Below are 15,656 nucleotides of genomic sequence, written 5' to 3'. Positions count from 1 at the left end.
CTTTCCTTATAGATGTATGAAAACAGTGCAATTCAGAAAACTGTTACCTAATAGAGGATGGTCTTTAAAGTTCACAGCAACTAGCTGGGGTGACTTTAGGATTTCAGTGACATAAGCATTGAAGAAAAGACATTCCCCAGATCTTTAAGAATATTATGAAGCAAAGATGGGCTAAGTAATTATTTTTGTGGATGAGATAGTTTGGTTTTAAGGAGATTGATGGCTGTGTTAATGCTGAGTGTTTTGAAACATACCATATCTCAAGTTGGAATATGGCTGTGGTTAGTTTAGGCAATTTTTCTTTGGTGTGGTTTTCTTTGGCGTTATAGGTGAATGTGAAGATGATTGTTCTTGAATCTCAGTTTCTTAAAACTTGGCCGAGAAAATTTATTCGAGAATCATAGTATATTAGTGTTGGAGAAAGCCTTGGATCATCTGATTCAATCCTGTCTTTCTATGACTAGAAGTTATGCAAAAGAAAGTTAACATAGCCACCCAATATTCAGTAGTAGAAAGAGAAAAACATGCACTTACAATACAGGGCTCATCTGCTTAGTGCTACTGAGTTTCATAACATAAGCAGATCACATCCATAGGTAAATAAATAATGAAAAAAATTAGCCCCTTCTTTAAGAAAGCAAAGTATAAAGTTAACACTGTCATGGGGCTCACCAAAGTCTAAGCATTTTAAAGGTTGAACCATACAAACCATATGAATTGCCAATATGTGACCACTTTAGTCCTACAAAAACAGTAGGTTTATATTGTTCGACCCAAAATATACATTAGCTCATTTAATCCTCACCCCAACTCCATGAAGTTTCACGGATGAAGACACTGAGGCAAGAGAGGTTAAATAATCTGCCCAAGGCCAAATACTGGCAAGTAAGAGTGAGGATTCCACACAAGAATCTTCCAGAGCTTGGATTCTTCACAATACTACACGCCTCTTTTCCACAGCCACACGCCCTTTCCACAGCCAGGAGGAAAACCAGAGTTGTACTCTTTTTGTTGATTTAAGAACTTGACAGAGATCTAGAAAGATGACTTTTTTCCATTATGCTCAGTTCTTATAAAGTAGGTGCCTTCACAGACCTAGACTAATTCAAAAGCTATAAAGTATTATAAAATAACCAACTGATTATCTTAAAGAAAAAAATCTATTGCTATACTTGAATTACAGATATTAACAAAGGAACTCCTCCTGTTACGTGAAAAACTTTAGAGCCCTGGAATAGAGGTAAGAAAACTCACACCACTAATATTTCTTTCTACATGGTTCTAAGTTACATTAAGAAAGATGTTCTATGGAATTTAAGCTAATAATCAGTAGGCTTCCGGATATCCTGCAGGCATTATTTGGACTGTCCTACACTATAAATGAATCACCAACTATCTTCAAGTACTCAACCATCTACAGACGCACTGCCTTTTGTCACAGATAGTTTTATGAATCTATTTTTCTAAGGGGAACAGCCTACATACTTAAGGAAGATCTATTAACAGATATATCAAAATTGATAGCCAGTTGATATAATAGATCATTTGGGTCAGAAGAGTAAAAACTTAAAACTACTGGTAGATACACATACTCCCACACACTCCCAATGTTCCTTTCTGTTAAAGATGATGTCATTTCAATTACTCTGTAATATAGTCAGTTATTAACATATTCCATTTACTAAGATCAATTTGAGATACTATTTCTAGGATTAGCAGTCTGAGAGCCTTTTGTCTGACACATTTCAGACTGCCTCCCATCTCCACAGAGTATGAAAGAATTGTTCTCTGTAGAGCCTTCTCATTCAGTGGCTATTATTAGTTATTAACTCCATATTGAACATTTTTATATTTTAAATCAATTCAGGGGCGCCTGGGTGACTCAGTTGGTTGGGTGTCCGACTTTGGCTCAGGTCATGATCTCATGGTTTGTGGGTTCGAGCCCTACATCGGGCTCTGTGCTGACAGCCAGCTCAGAGCCTGGAGCCTGCTTCAGATTCTGTATCTCCCTCTCTCTCTGACCCTCCCCTGCTCTCTCTCTCTCTCTCAGAAATCAATAAAAGACATTAAAAAATTAAAAAAAAAAATCAGTTCAAAGGCCTCTGTGGCTCTGCTAAAAAATCATCTATGTCATGTGGTTAACAGAGAATACAAAACTACAAAGACTGAATTAAAGATAGGAAGTGGCCCATTTCTATGCTAGTATAAATTTATGGGACAGTAACTCCAGAACTGTGACTATAATCGACTAAAATGGTTTTCCTGCTTGATGTCAACCTCGGAAGTTAGGTATAATTTCCCTTAATCACCCATTTTTATATCTGTGATTCCAGATATCTATATATTTCAAACATCTAGATTTCAACTGGTGTATCTTAAGAGGAGTTTGAGAGCTTTATAATTCACTATATGAAATAACATTTCCTTTATTTTTTATTTTTTTTAATTTTTATTTATTTCTAGGAGAGAGAGAGAGAGAGACAGCGTGAGCAGGGAGGGTCAGAGAGAGAGGGAGTCACAGACTGAAATAGGCTCCAGGGTCCGAGCTGCAGTCAGCACAGAGCCTGACGCAGGGCTCGAACCCATGAACCGCGAGATCATGACCTAAGCGAAAGTCGGACGCTTAACCGACTAAGCCACCCAGGCGCCCCAACATTTCCTTTTTTTGATAGAAACTTAACTTTCCAGTTTCTAGTCAGATTCTACCTGAGATATAGATAGTATCTGTATCTTACTAGTAATCTCAATGATGTGGAAAGAATTATGCTTTGAGTTTGTCCTCTTTGGCCAAAGCAGCTGTCTCTTCTACAATATTGTCTCGTTTCACCCTTCTAGGTATACCAAACAGAACTTGAAATTCTTACTCAAGGGGTAGAAGATGACTAAAGATGATATTTTATGCACAGTCCAATTCTGGAACTGGTATTATCTGACAGTTCTAGAAGTAAATCAGAATAAAGAATAGCCAGTTTTTATGAGAGATATGCCCAGTTTAAAAGACTATCCATTTAGGCCATGTTTTCTAGTTTTAAATTACATATCAATTTTTGACAAAGTTTTTCCCCAATTTTGAGATGATTCTTAATTTTTGGTTTAAAAATTCTAAAGATCATTTTAACATTTAATTATACTACATATTTGTTGTATTTCCCATTACTTATATATAAATTCCCTCAAAAAAATCTGGGGAGCAAGGGCCCCTGTTCAGAAACCAATGATACTTTTAGAGAGTCTGCACCTTCCATTACTGTGTCTGTATTATTCTTTTTTATTCTCTTACAAAACAGTGTTAAAAACCAGTGATTCAAGATTCTAGAGACTCACAAAATACAACTTTCCCTTCCTCTTTATTATGGACTTGGCTGCTCTCTCCCTATAGACAAACACATACAAGTATAACACACATGTTAGGGTGTTATGCTGAGCGAAATAAGTCAGGCAGAGAAGGACAAATATCATATGTTTGCACGTATAGGAGGATTAGGAGGAACTTGACGGAGGAACAAGGGGGAGAAGAAGGGCAGAAATGGTGGGGTAAAGGGAGAGAAGCAAACCATGAGAGACTCTTGAATGCTGACAAAAACTGAGGACTGATGGATGTGGGGGGAGGGGGGGATGGGCATGGAGGAGGACACTTGTGCGGATGAGCACTGAGTGTTATGTGGAAACTAATTTGACAATAAACTATTAAAAAAAAAAAAAAGTTCACTGCACATTATCATAACACAGTGCCCCAAGTATTTGTTCTAACATTGATACTCATTCAACAGAAATGTCTGGGCAATCTGAAAAATCTCAAATAGCTGCTGTCAGCTAGACTTAACATATAAATGTGACTGGGATTTTATTTGTGTACTTTAACAGGGTTTCTGGCTAGGAAATTTGCTTCTAGATCATAGTACAAAATTATATAAATATTCTATGATATTCCTCAATGAGAACATGGATTCTTTGCTGTTACCTGAACAAATATGAGAAATGTTTCTCTATAAGCAAAACAGAGAGAAGTATGAAAAACCAGCCCTAACACTTAAGATGTAGAGAAATTAGAATTTAAAATCTCTTATATCAGGATATAAGGTAAAGGAATAGTTGGCTTCATGGCAAGTAAATTAGACTCAGATATGTACAGATTAAATTATAAGAACCGTAAAACAAGCCAGACATTAAAACCCATTCACACCTACTTACATTAAAAATTCATTTATTCAAATTAAAAAAAATAGAGAAAGAAGAAAATGTGCACAAAAATACTTTTCCCATCGCTAAAAAAGTCACACACAAGATGATGCACTAGTAACAATGGGAAGTATACAGTCAATAAAACCTATGTAAACGGCATTGTCACTTTCATCATGAGTTTTCACCGTTGCCATCTCATTTTACTAAGATTTCAGGAGGGACAGCAATTTAGGCCTGCTTCTGGTGAAGAGTCTTAACTTCAACTTTGTGTGTACTTCCCTTGTTGCACCTCCCTGTATACAAATCTGGCTGTGCAGACTCAGGAATCTGACGTTGCACTTGGCAGTGGGCGACAAAACATTCCTGCTTGTTTCAGGTGTATTTCACACCCTATCTTATCCCCAGGATCGCACCTCTTGGCTCTGCCACTGACTTCTGACTTGGAACTGGAAGGGAACATTGTCTTTTAAAAACCTTTGAGAATTCTGCAAAAAGCCAGAACATTTGATTTCATATGCTGTCTCAACCTTAATTATAACTGCAAAGCCAAAGGCTTATTTATGATCAGCAGTCTCCTTTTATTATTATTATTATTTTGAGGGAGAGACACATGTGAGTCAGGGAGGGGGAGAGAAAGGGAAACACAGAATCTGAAGCAGGCTGAAGGCTCTGAGCTATCAGCACGGAGTGTGATGCGGGGCTCGAACCCACAAACTGTGAGATCATGACCTGAGTCTAAGCTGGACGCCCAACTGACTGAGCCACCCAGGCACCCCAGTAATCTCCTTTTAAAATTGACAAGGTCATTTCCCCCAAATAAACATTTAAAACTATGCTATTTCTGTGGCATGTTAAAAATCTATTGCTTAACCTTGAAGACCTAAATTAAGGTTATTGGTTTTGTAAGAGCTTGAAAGTTTTTGTGACCCATTTGAAGCTGCTATGAAGAACACCCAGGCCAGGAGAAAACTCAGGCGAGGTAGTATTTTTTCCACAGGTAACCAGCTGTGGTGTGTGGTAAGTGCACAGACTCTTATCATATTTGTGGGTTCCAAAGTCCAAAGCAATATCACAGTGGAACTCTGGTTCTTCACCATTCACAAAATATCAGCTGGCAGTCACTCGTGTGAAGTGGATTCAGCAAATAAGAGTGTCATAGTTAACCAGGGTACGCTGGAGAGGGTGGGAAAGACATAAAAGAACTGCTACTGCTCCTGGGAAAGTCTGTTAAATAATCAGTCTGAAAGACTGAGGGAAGGAAAGAGTTAACAGCTGGGCTGTGATTTCCCTTTCGGGCTTCTAGAGTAACATTTGACCTCCATGATCTCATGGTGTTGGGATGGAGCCTCGTGTTGGGCTCTGTGCTGCCAGTGCAGAACCTGCTTGGGATTTTCTTTCTCCTTCTCTCTGGCCCTCTCCTGCTCTCGCACATTCTCTCTCTCTCTCTCGGTTTCAAAATAAATAAATATTTTTAAAACATTACCAAAAAATGATTTGACCTTGTATCAAACTTCTTACAAGGTGATGAGCATCCTTTAATGAAGTCACTACTCATTACTAACCCAAAATGAATGTTCTCTGCATGCTACACCTGGCCAGGATTGTTCATTACACGAAAAAATAAGACCTAGTCACTGTTTCAAGAGCCACATGACTAGCAGGGAATTTAAACTGAGAGATTCTGAACGTGGCAACTTTCTTGTCCTGATGTGACCCACACACACATCAATCCCTTGCCAACCACATGACCAAAATGCATCCCTTGTGGTGACTGAGGAGGGATACCGGAAGCTGTATCTGGGTGTCTGAGGCCTCTATGATGCTACTGCTGCACTTTTTGTTATGTACCCTTATAAGTAAAGTCAGAATGAGGTAAACCAGCAGTGTCTTCTGAGTTTGACTGATAACCTGAGCCTCAAACTTACTATTGTGGTCTTGCAAATGGCAAATGTGTTGCCTGTAAAAATAGTAATTTCTAGGTCTGGGTAACATTAGGCATACTTTGCCCTAAATCCAAAGAAGTCTGACAGTTAGGTTTTACTATCTTTGAGCCTTTGAAATCTTCCCTGTTATTCCTTCTATCCCATCCTGGCAATAGCAATAATCCTAGGCATCTTGTGCCAGTCTACTCCACACTATGGCCCTGCTGACCTGAGATCTCTTTAGAGGTTTTCAGATTAAAAACAAAAACAAAAACAAAAAACAAAACAGCTAGTTAAAAAAGTGGCATAGTTAGCAACAGTTTCAACTCTGGTGCAAATCTATAATAACACTTTCTCCTGGAGTGATTCATGTTACAGAATCAATTGACAAACATAATGTATCTTTCTACACCAATTTCTTTAAAAAAAAAATGGGCACAGGCAATACTAGATAAAATTTGCTACATAAGCATATTACCTCTTTAGTAAACGAAATGTGATCACTAAAAGGAAGGCCTTTAAGAGCATCCAAGAAACCACTGAGGTGACTTATATACAAATGTGATTTTAATATTGATTTTATACAATCCTGGGAAATAACCTTCTATCATACCATGTCTTGTTTTTCAATTTTATGTCTCAAAAGGGAAAGAACACATGTATGTTGAAGTTTACGTATCTGTAACTTATAAAAATGTAGCAAAACTTAACTTCCACAAAATACCACTTTATTTTAATGTAATTCATTACCGGCTAGTAGGTCTGCCGATGCTGATGAACTAGAAGCAGCCTGAGGTGCAGGTTGGGGTTCAGAAGCACTACTTCCAAATGCATCTACCCATTATCCATTGTGCAGCAAAAAAGCAAAAGAGTGTAAACAGTAAGTACAGTCAGTAAATTAAGTGTTTAGCAGAGAAATGCATAGACATGACACTTTGTGTGGTGAGCTTGTCACCTTTGGATATGTGAAATGATCAAGTGAACTGAATTATGCACTGAATTTATTCTCTCAAAAAAGAGTTCTAGAATATTTAAGATTAACACCTCTTTGTAAGACAATTCTTTCTTTTTAAAGACAAAAAAAACTGTTATCTCTTAAAATAGTATCAAGATTTTAAAAATTTTACCCAGAGATAATACAACAGAGCTTTCCCATTTGGAACTCCATTAAACTTAGCAAAAAAAAAAAAAATTAATAAACTTGATTTGAGCAGCAGCAGCAGCCCTACTTGTGTACCTTTATACCAAAGTTCAGTGTTTCTTTGGCACAAGTTTTGAGCTCTTGAATGTCAGAGACTGTCACACCACTGCACCCCTCATGGCACATATCATGATGCTTCAGCATAGGGTGGAGAAAGCGGTCAGTGTGGTTTTAACTTGCTAAAAACGGTATTTTACCATGGCATATACATTTGTGGACATTCATGAAGACATCACTTCAATTCTGTATGTTTCGCTATAAATTTAATGCTAAAATAATATTTTAAGTACATCATCCAACTGAGTAGTGTAAGAGTTAATTCAGTACATCTCCCTGCCTTCAGATAATATACAAAGTAAAGGGAGAATACATTTAAATCAGTATTTAAACATCTTCCAGTTCTCTGGAAGGATTTAAAACATTAAGCTCAACATAAACAAACCCTACAGAATAATGTATGGCTCTCCAGCTTATGTTTTCAGTTTTGACTGGCTTATTTGTTTTCAGTTCCAAATTATCTAGTTAATATTTATATTGCCTTTTTTTAAGAACTTAGAAATGTTGATTTAGCCAATAGATCAGGATCACCAAGGAAGAACAGTAGAGGGAAATTCCAACCAGCTGATTCTACATGAGGAGGAACAAAAAGTTAAAAACACAAAGACTTCAAATGAAAAAATGATCAGGTTTTGTCAGGCTATGCATTGGAAATTTGATGAGCTGATGAGGATGAAGATGATGATGGCAAAGAAATGGAAAAGATCTTAAAAACCTAAGTTTATAGGTGAGAGATGGAAATAACTTCACGTAGTCAAAAGAAAAAATGATGGAAGATAATGAAATGGAAGATGTAAAAACTATTCTGGGGGGGAAGACTCTTTACGTGGTGAAGGAGGAGAGATACGCACCCCCAAAAAGGTCTATCACCCCTGAAGAGTCCACCTTTGCTGGAGAGGCAGTGGCTGCAGGAGACGGTGCTGCAAATGCATCCACTGCGGTGAAGCACACAACAGGAAGAATTCCATGTCACCCAAGGGAAAATAAAAATAAAAACCAGGAGCTTTGACAGATGGCTTCTCGGGATTTCATGTTTAACAGCAGGCAGTAAGACTACAGACCATTTTACCAGTTGAGAAGCAGCAAATGGATTTAAAAACACATACTTTCCTGAAGAAAATAACATTTGACTCATTGAACTCAGAGGTTTTAACATCGGGGGAAATATAAGAGCTGCGTCTTTTCACCAGCGTTGGATTTGAAATTATTAACCTCATCGGTTGGCTAATGTTTGATGAGCCAAAATGAGATTTATTTTTTTTCAAGCGAATTTTGAGTTTAGAAGAACTCAAGACGAACCTGCATGTTTTCGTATCTGCCTCTGCACACACATAACCCCCACCAGACATCTCAGAAGGCTTGGCCTTGGCAAAAGCACTCACCGGATAAGAGGTCAGCAGTGAGAGAACTCTCAGGCACAGGAGAGGCCCCTTGTGGTGGAGAGGAGAAAGCATCTTCCAAAAGTGAAACAAACCAAAACCAAGCAGAGGTAAGTAGAAAGCTGAAATCAAAGTTAAATAGCTAACAAATGCATTATCACAAGGGAGCACAGAGAGTTCAATCATGAAAACAACTGGGAAAACTAGTATTAATGAAAAGGGGGGCGGGGTTGTTTTAGATTTTTACCTGTACCAAACAGGTCTATGCTAGGAGCAGCATCTGGCTTAGGCGCTGCAGCGACTTCAGGAGGAGACTCAAACAAATCTAAGACCAAGAACACACATGCCTTTACTCAACTCGACAAAGCAGCCTGACACAGCATCCCATTTCCAGTTCTGAGGGCGCGAATTCCAACAGAAGCAGCAAACGGTTTCTTAGAGAGGCATGTCGTTTACACGGGAGTCATGCAGGAATAGTTGTGTGTGCAGGGCACCTCAACTACCAGAATTCAATTCACCAGGTGAGGACAGTTCAACAACAACAAAAAATTACCACCAAAGATATCTAGAGCAGGAGGAGCGGCAGTGGTGGCGGCGGAGGTGGTGGTGNAGCGGCAGCTGCGACAGCGGGAGCAGGAGAAGGTGCGGTGGCGGGAACCGGAGGGGCTGTGCTAGCTGTAGGGGTAACTACAGGAACACTGGTCTCAGGTGGCTTCATTGCAAAGAGGTCCAGCTCGGGCGCAGCCTCTGCGCTACCTTCGGACGGGGCAAAGGGGTCTTTTGGGAAGGAAAGTGGAGACATACGGCATCAGTAAGGAGAGAGACAAGAGAGAGGCGTCATAACTACGGGTGAGAGACACCTGACACGGATATTCACACACTAGCTAGGCACTGGGCTGCTTGGATTGCACTGCTAGCCTATTAGCAAGGGTCACTGGTTAGGATGTTTTTCTAAAGAAAAAAAAAAAAGAAAAGAAAACTTAGTAGGTAACAGTTAAACTGAAACACTTCAAAGTATTCTAAGATTAGCCTACAGTCTAGGATCAGAGATGCTTCTTCAAATCCTCAACCTGGGCAGTGTGGCAGCTTTGAAAATTCATTAAAACACGCCTATATATTAGAACTCAGTGTTAGAAAGGAGTACAGCATAGCGTTGGAGGACAAAAAACATTAAGAGAGCATACTTGTGCTGACAAAAATTGTCAATCTTGAGAAATTGTCAATTTTGATTAAGTATGCACTTGATCGTCTTAATGTTTTAAATGCCGGCACTATCTACTCAGTTGTGATGAAGGATACTTTCCACTCAGAAGAGATTAGAGTTAGAATAACATATGGCCGCATCTAACTATGGGAGTTTCACATGAGGACAGAGAAACAACAGACTTGCTCATGACTTTCAACCCACCATTTCCTGAACATGCATCGAGTGCTGCCGCTACGGGGGTTGGGGTAGCTGGTGCTGTGGCCCCTTCGGATGCTGCAGGGGCCTCCCCAGGAGAAGCTGCAAAGGCATCTTGGGTGCAGGTTTTAAAACAACAGAAATTAAGGGAATAAAAAGAGAAGAAAATATAATAAAAGAACCAAGTTAAATTGCGAAAAAAGCTCCCTTATACAACATGAATTTCTTAAAATGCATTTTTACAGCCCATGCGCTGCTGGCGGTCACAAAATAATGATTCTTTGCGCTCCTTCATGTTAGTCACATGCAACGGGTACAGTGTTCATACTGCTGAGGCCTGTTAGGATCCACCATTCTCATTGTATAAGGGCTCTGAGAAGCATGTTTTATGTATTATTAGAAATTAATGGATGTGAAAATTAAAACACAAAAATAACTTTATTATGTAATTTAAGACCTTAATCTTTCATGTCTAGGTAATACTTAATCACTATGTTACTAAGATGTCTCTGACCAGTGGATTCTACCAAACATCGATGTTTTCCTTAACGCCCATAAAATTAAACATATGATGGTAATGTAAACAGATAATTCTAGATAAAAGTTTTTATGGTCTAGTACAGACAAAATTACACTGTTAACATGAAAAGTTTACTAAGTGTTCATAAAAGTTAAGTCTTCATTATCCCTGAAAAGCATTTTCAGATACAAGCAAGGATTTAAGGAAATAGATAACAAAATTAGGGGATGACATCATACTGCCTTTATTTCAAATTTACTGCTGTTTTCAAATATTGTATTGCTCTCATTACTTGGAAAATGTTCTTGTTTCAACATCTAGTTTCATGTTTTAAGACTATAAGCACTTTACTATTTAGAACATAAAATTCATTTAACATACAGGTAGCCCCAGTTTATAAATATATAAATGGCTGATGTATACAAATGGCACCCAATGTCTTTCTGACAGTTATGCATGTTAATTTGGTAAAAAAAAAAAAATCCTGGAGTTTTCAAAGAGATTCTATAATTGGAAAGTACAACAGAATGAGTCATCATAAGTGTGGTTTGGTTATAAGAAACTCTTTGAAAATGAGGACCAACACCAATCTAGAATCTGCCACTTACCTGCTAGACTTCTCATCCTAAAATACTGCCTTCCACAATATCTACAAGTGTCCCCCAGACACCGCTCCTCTGGCCATTAAAAAGAATGTGTCAGATATGCTTGTGAAACACTTCACAGTATCTTCCTTTTCTTGGAGATTTACATAGAATACATTAGGCTGTAGGAAGTTCTATGGTCAAGGCATTTGATTCTGAGTTTAACTGAGCATGTTCCAAACTGATCTGAGTATGAAACAGACTTTCCTATTTTCCTTTCCTGAGGCTCAGCATTAAGTACAGCAATAAACCCTGGGTTAAAAGATTCTTTACAAAAACACAAATATCCTTAGAAGACACAATGAGACAATCAGTTACTCATATCTTACAGATCTATTTGGTTTGTTTACTTCCCTCAGCCAAACAAGGGAATGTTTTCTGAGCAGAGGTCAGTCAGGGGAGAGGCCAAATAATACTGGAGTGTGGGCAGGCCCGGCGTGCTTCCCCAGACGCCACGCTAAGGGTGCTGTGATAGAGGGCTTAGAGGAATATGAAAACCTGAAGAGCTGGGGCAGAACATAAGAAAGTATTGGAGGAAGTAGGCGGGGCTGAGAGTACTTTGCCATGGGTCAGGTCAGTTTTTCTTTTTATTCCTATAAAACCTGGAACTGAGGCTAATAATACTGGAACTAGTGGAAACAGTGATAGCTGTCACTAGTGACTATTTATGTACCAGTCAGTGTGTAAACATTTTATGTACATTATTAAATTTAATTCCTATAACTATCTCATGATGTAGGTTCTATTATCTTTCCTCTGTAGATAAGAGAACAGAAGCTTGAAAGTCTGAGTGACTTAACCAAGGTCACACTACAGGCAAATGGCAGAGTCAGGATTTCGCTATAAACTGACAGAGGCTGTGTGTTAACCACCACGCTGCACTGTTATGATCCGTGCCACATTCTACTATTTCGTGTTTGTCGGATGGAATAAACACCAGTTACATCAGTGCTGGGGCGGAGGGGTCAAATAAATATCTCTTTAGTTTCCACTTATGTCTAAGTAGGTGAAACACATATTTGTAACCGTGTCCTCAGAAGAGGTTTTTCCTCCCTGTCAACAAAACATGTATCTCCTTTTAATGCCTCTCCTGTTGCTGAAAATTAAACATTATAAACTCATCTATTCTCATTAGAGGTTCTCTTAAAGATAGGAGCTGAGCACCCCAGGTCCCATTGGCTAAGTCTTCCCAGGCCAGGGGGCAGAGATTTGCATGAGTAAGACTGCCCCAGCCACTGCCTGAGTAACACCAGCCCTGGCCCCAGCCAGGACAGAGACCATGAATGAGAACTATCCAGCAGAGCTCAGTTGGCCTTAGCGCTGTCAGAGGTAACAGAATTTTGTTGTTGTTGTTGTAAACAAAACCAAACTTGTTTTACTACCTAGTTTTCTTTCATTATCAAAGGCAGCATTATCCTTCCAGTTTTGAAAACTCAAGCTCTTTCCAATCAAGATCTCTTTCCCTTGTTACCCACTTACAGTTCATTTTTACATTCTGGCTATTTTCAACCAGGGCTATTTCCTGGAAATGCACATTTCTGCTGTTCTATAATTATGGACCCAGTCCAGGCCTTCCCCAGCAGAACAGTCTCCCTGACACTGCTATGGACCAGTCTTTTTTTTTTTTTTTCCTTCTAGTAATCTAAGAAGAATTTTATCTCAAACTTTTTATCATATGACTATCATCCTAAAAATTTTGTGTGGCTATCATTTTCCAGCCTGAATTCTCCCCATCTTCTCTCGTCACATGAGCCATATTTTAATCACTTACTTGGTACAGGGGTTTCAGTCACTGTCAACAGCCTGAAAATCACCATTCCAGTCTTCCCCAAAGGTCCCAGGTTATGGCTCTTACACAAAATCTAGTTTCAAGTGCTTATATTTAAGTACTGCTTTTAAGGAAGGTTGATTAACTTAGTTTGTTAACCAACTTGTACAAATGAGAGCAGGCTTGTGAAGGAAGTTCTCTGGTCTTCCAGCCACTTGGTTTCATGCTCACAGACTACATGCTCCTGAAGGCTTGCTCACAAACTGACACAGGTGATTGAAAGGGTGCCCTGGTGAATGTGTAGAGGAATTAGTATCAATTAGCATTCAAGTGCTGAGAAAAACCCTTAGTTGTCACAAACTAAAATGCTGCTGTTAGTAAAGTTTCCATAAGTGAAAAATAGAACATTTTAGAAAACTTTGTTGTTTATTTTTATCAACATCTGTAAATTTTACTAATTTTTAAAAGCACAATACTATTTTGCAGTCCTGTTCTGTATGATCACAGAAAACATTTTTTTCTTTAAAGTTCACTTTAAAAAAGAAGTGTTTAGTAAATATGTTTCTGAAAGTTTTTTTAATGACTTACACTGAAATAACTAAACTGTTATGTGGGCTATCAATGTGAATATTTAAAAATATCAGACATTTTCTATTTTTCAAATTTATAATGAGAATATATAGCCATGTCCATGTTTTAATATTTCATATTCATGAAATTAAGCAACTACTTTTCAGAAATTAAATCCTCTTTAACTTCTTTCTAAAGACATCTACTTAATATTGCTGTATGAGCTAGATAAAACCTCAAAAGTGCCTGTTTTAAAGTCACGTAAACAAAATATCTGGTGCTCTTATGTATTTAAGAGTCCTACCACTTATCCATGTTAGTGACACAAAATAAGAAAAAAAAAGGTCACAACAAAATGGCCCATCTCTGGCCGATTCCTTATAAATCAATAAAGAACATGAAAGAAATTAGGGAATATCACTGAAAACACACCAACTGTGACATGTATAGACTCCTGGCCATAAAGATAGAGATTTTACAGCTCAAAGGTCAGGAGACAGTTTATGGAACTATCCAGATCAGTAAAAGTAATTGTGATGAGATTTACAGATGTACTCACTCTTCCTATAGCCAGATGACTAGAAAGGATATTGGTAAAAATCACAAGGAGAGCCCCATTCTTTGGGATTAAGTTATAGGACTTTCTGCAGTATTAGTCTTTTAAACTGGTATTTCAGGATAGAAAGAACCATGAAAATATCTACAAGTATACAGATTATTTTGATTGACAAATGTAAAAATATCAGCAATAAATGATATAGACACACAGCATAATGGCACAAAGACTATTTCAAAGAAATATATCAGCGATGAGGGAAGTGAGGTGGAATTGACTGATTTCTTAAAGGAAATTGAGTTCTGTATAAATGGACTGAACAATAAAAATCAAATAGCTAAAGGTGTAGAAATGTTCAAGCACAAAAACAGTTATCTAAACTGCTCATAATTTCCTTGAAGTGTTTCTGAAATTATAAGCATATGAGAAACCACCCATACCCAGTACCAATAATAGGTGTGTGTGTGTGTGTGTGTGTGTGTGTGTGTGTGAAGAAGTTCATTTTACAATTTTAAGCTAAAAATTTAATTTTTGGTCTCAAAGTTATACAGGCATAACTGAAAAACTAACGTTCACTAGTGGCTGACTACTTTTACTTTTAATAAAATATCTAATAGCTTGCAAATCCCTTTCCCCTCCTTTTTAGAAAAGTTTTCCCCTGTAATAGGAATGGCAGTGCAGCAAAGCAGTAACTTCCTTGTGTGAAACAATGGCAACCATGCTGTGTCCAGCTGAGCACTCTGGTCTGAGACAATGCTGGCAAAACTCAGGGACTAGGGGATGGCAGGTGGCACAGTGGGACGTGGCAGTGTGTAAGTATATGTTCCCAGGGGAATATATTAACTCCACTAGAGCCTGCCAAATCTCTCCTGCTGTCCCCACCATTTGCTTCCTCCAATTTCCTTACCATATTCTCAAAATGCCCCGTGAGAGATATTATATGCTAATGAAGAAACATAAAACTATGATGAATATAACACTATTAGATGTATGTATTTGATATGAGCACTTCACCAGGTCTGGACATTAGCACCACTCAGATGGGAATATGTAAACACACTGGCTTCAGTAGGTTCATCAGGTCAGGGCATCGTATACCATATTAGGCAGGATACCTGATGCAAGCTCACAGCTGTAAATCAGTTCTGTCAGAATTTGCATTTGCACACAAAGTATATTTTCAGATGATTATTTCAAAGTCTGACCTAAACCGTTTTCAATTAGCATATGAGAGTTGTATCCAATGATCTCTCAAAGTTCCAAGGCCGAAGATGCTCCAACTCTTAGCTTGTATAGAACAAGCTTACAGTTACAAAATGGGCATATCCCCAAACTTTCTTCAGAGGCCTCCAAATTTGAACTACTCTTAGATGTCTTTTTGTCCTACATCTTAAAAATTAACTTAAGCCCAAACTTCCTCTTCCATATTCTCCAAGTATTATTCACTCAGCTAGT

At 38.2% G+C, this 15,656-nt stretch overlaps 1 protein-coding gene across 1 annotated transcript in view; it reads right to left on the bottom strand.

The window, feature by feature from the left end:
* SNAP91 (synaptosome associated protein 91) overlaps positions 1-15,656 on the bottom strand; it is a 148,042-nt gene that overhangs the window by 28,712 nt on the left and 103,674 nt on the right. The window contains 7 exon segments of the mRNA XM_077750256.1: positions 6,855-6,938; positions 8,214-8,297; positions 8,745-8,816; positions 8,989-9,066; positions 9,295-9,351; positions 9,354-9,518; positions 10,150-10,257. Coding sequence (XP_077606382.1) covers positions 6,855-6,938; positions 8,214-8,297; positions 8,745-8,816; positions 8,989-9,066; positions 9,295-9,351; positions 9,354-9,518; positions 10,150-10,257 — 648 coding nt within the window.

Source organism: Crocuta crocuta, unplaced genomic scaffold (assembly GCF_008692635.1).
Source record: "Crocuta crocuta isolate KB4526 unplaced genomic scaffold, BGI_CrCroc_1.0 scaffold9, whole genome shotgun sequence".
NCBI classification, from domain to species: Eukaryota; Metazoa; Chordata; class Mammalia; order Carnivora; family Hyaenidae; genus Crocuta; species Crocuta crocuta.
Note: the sequence above shows the minus strand (reverse complement) of the source record. Positions and strands in the feature narration are given on the sequence as shown.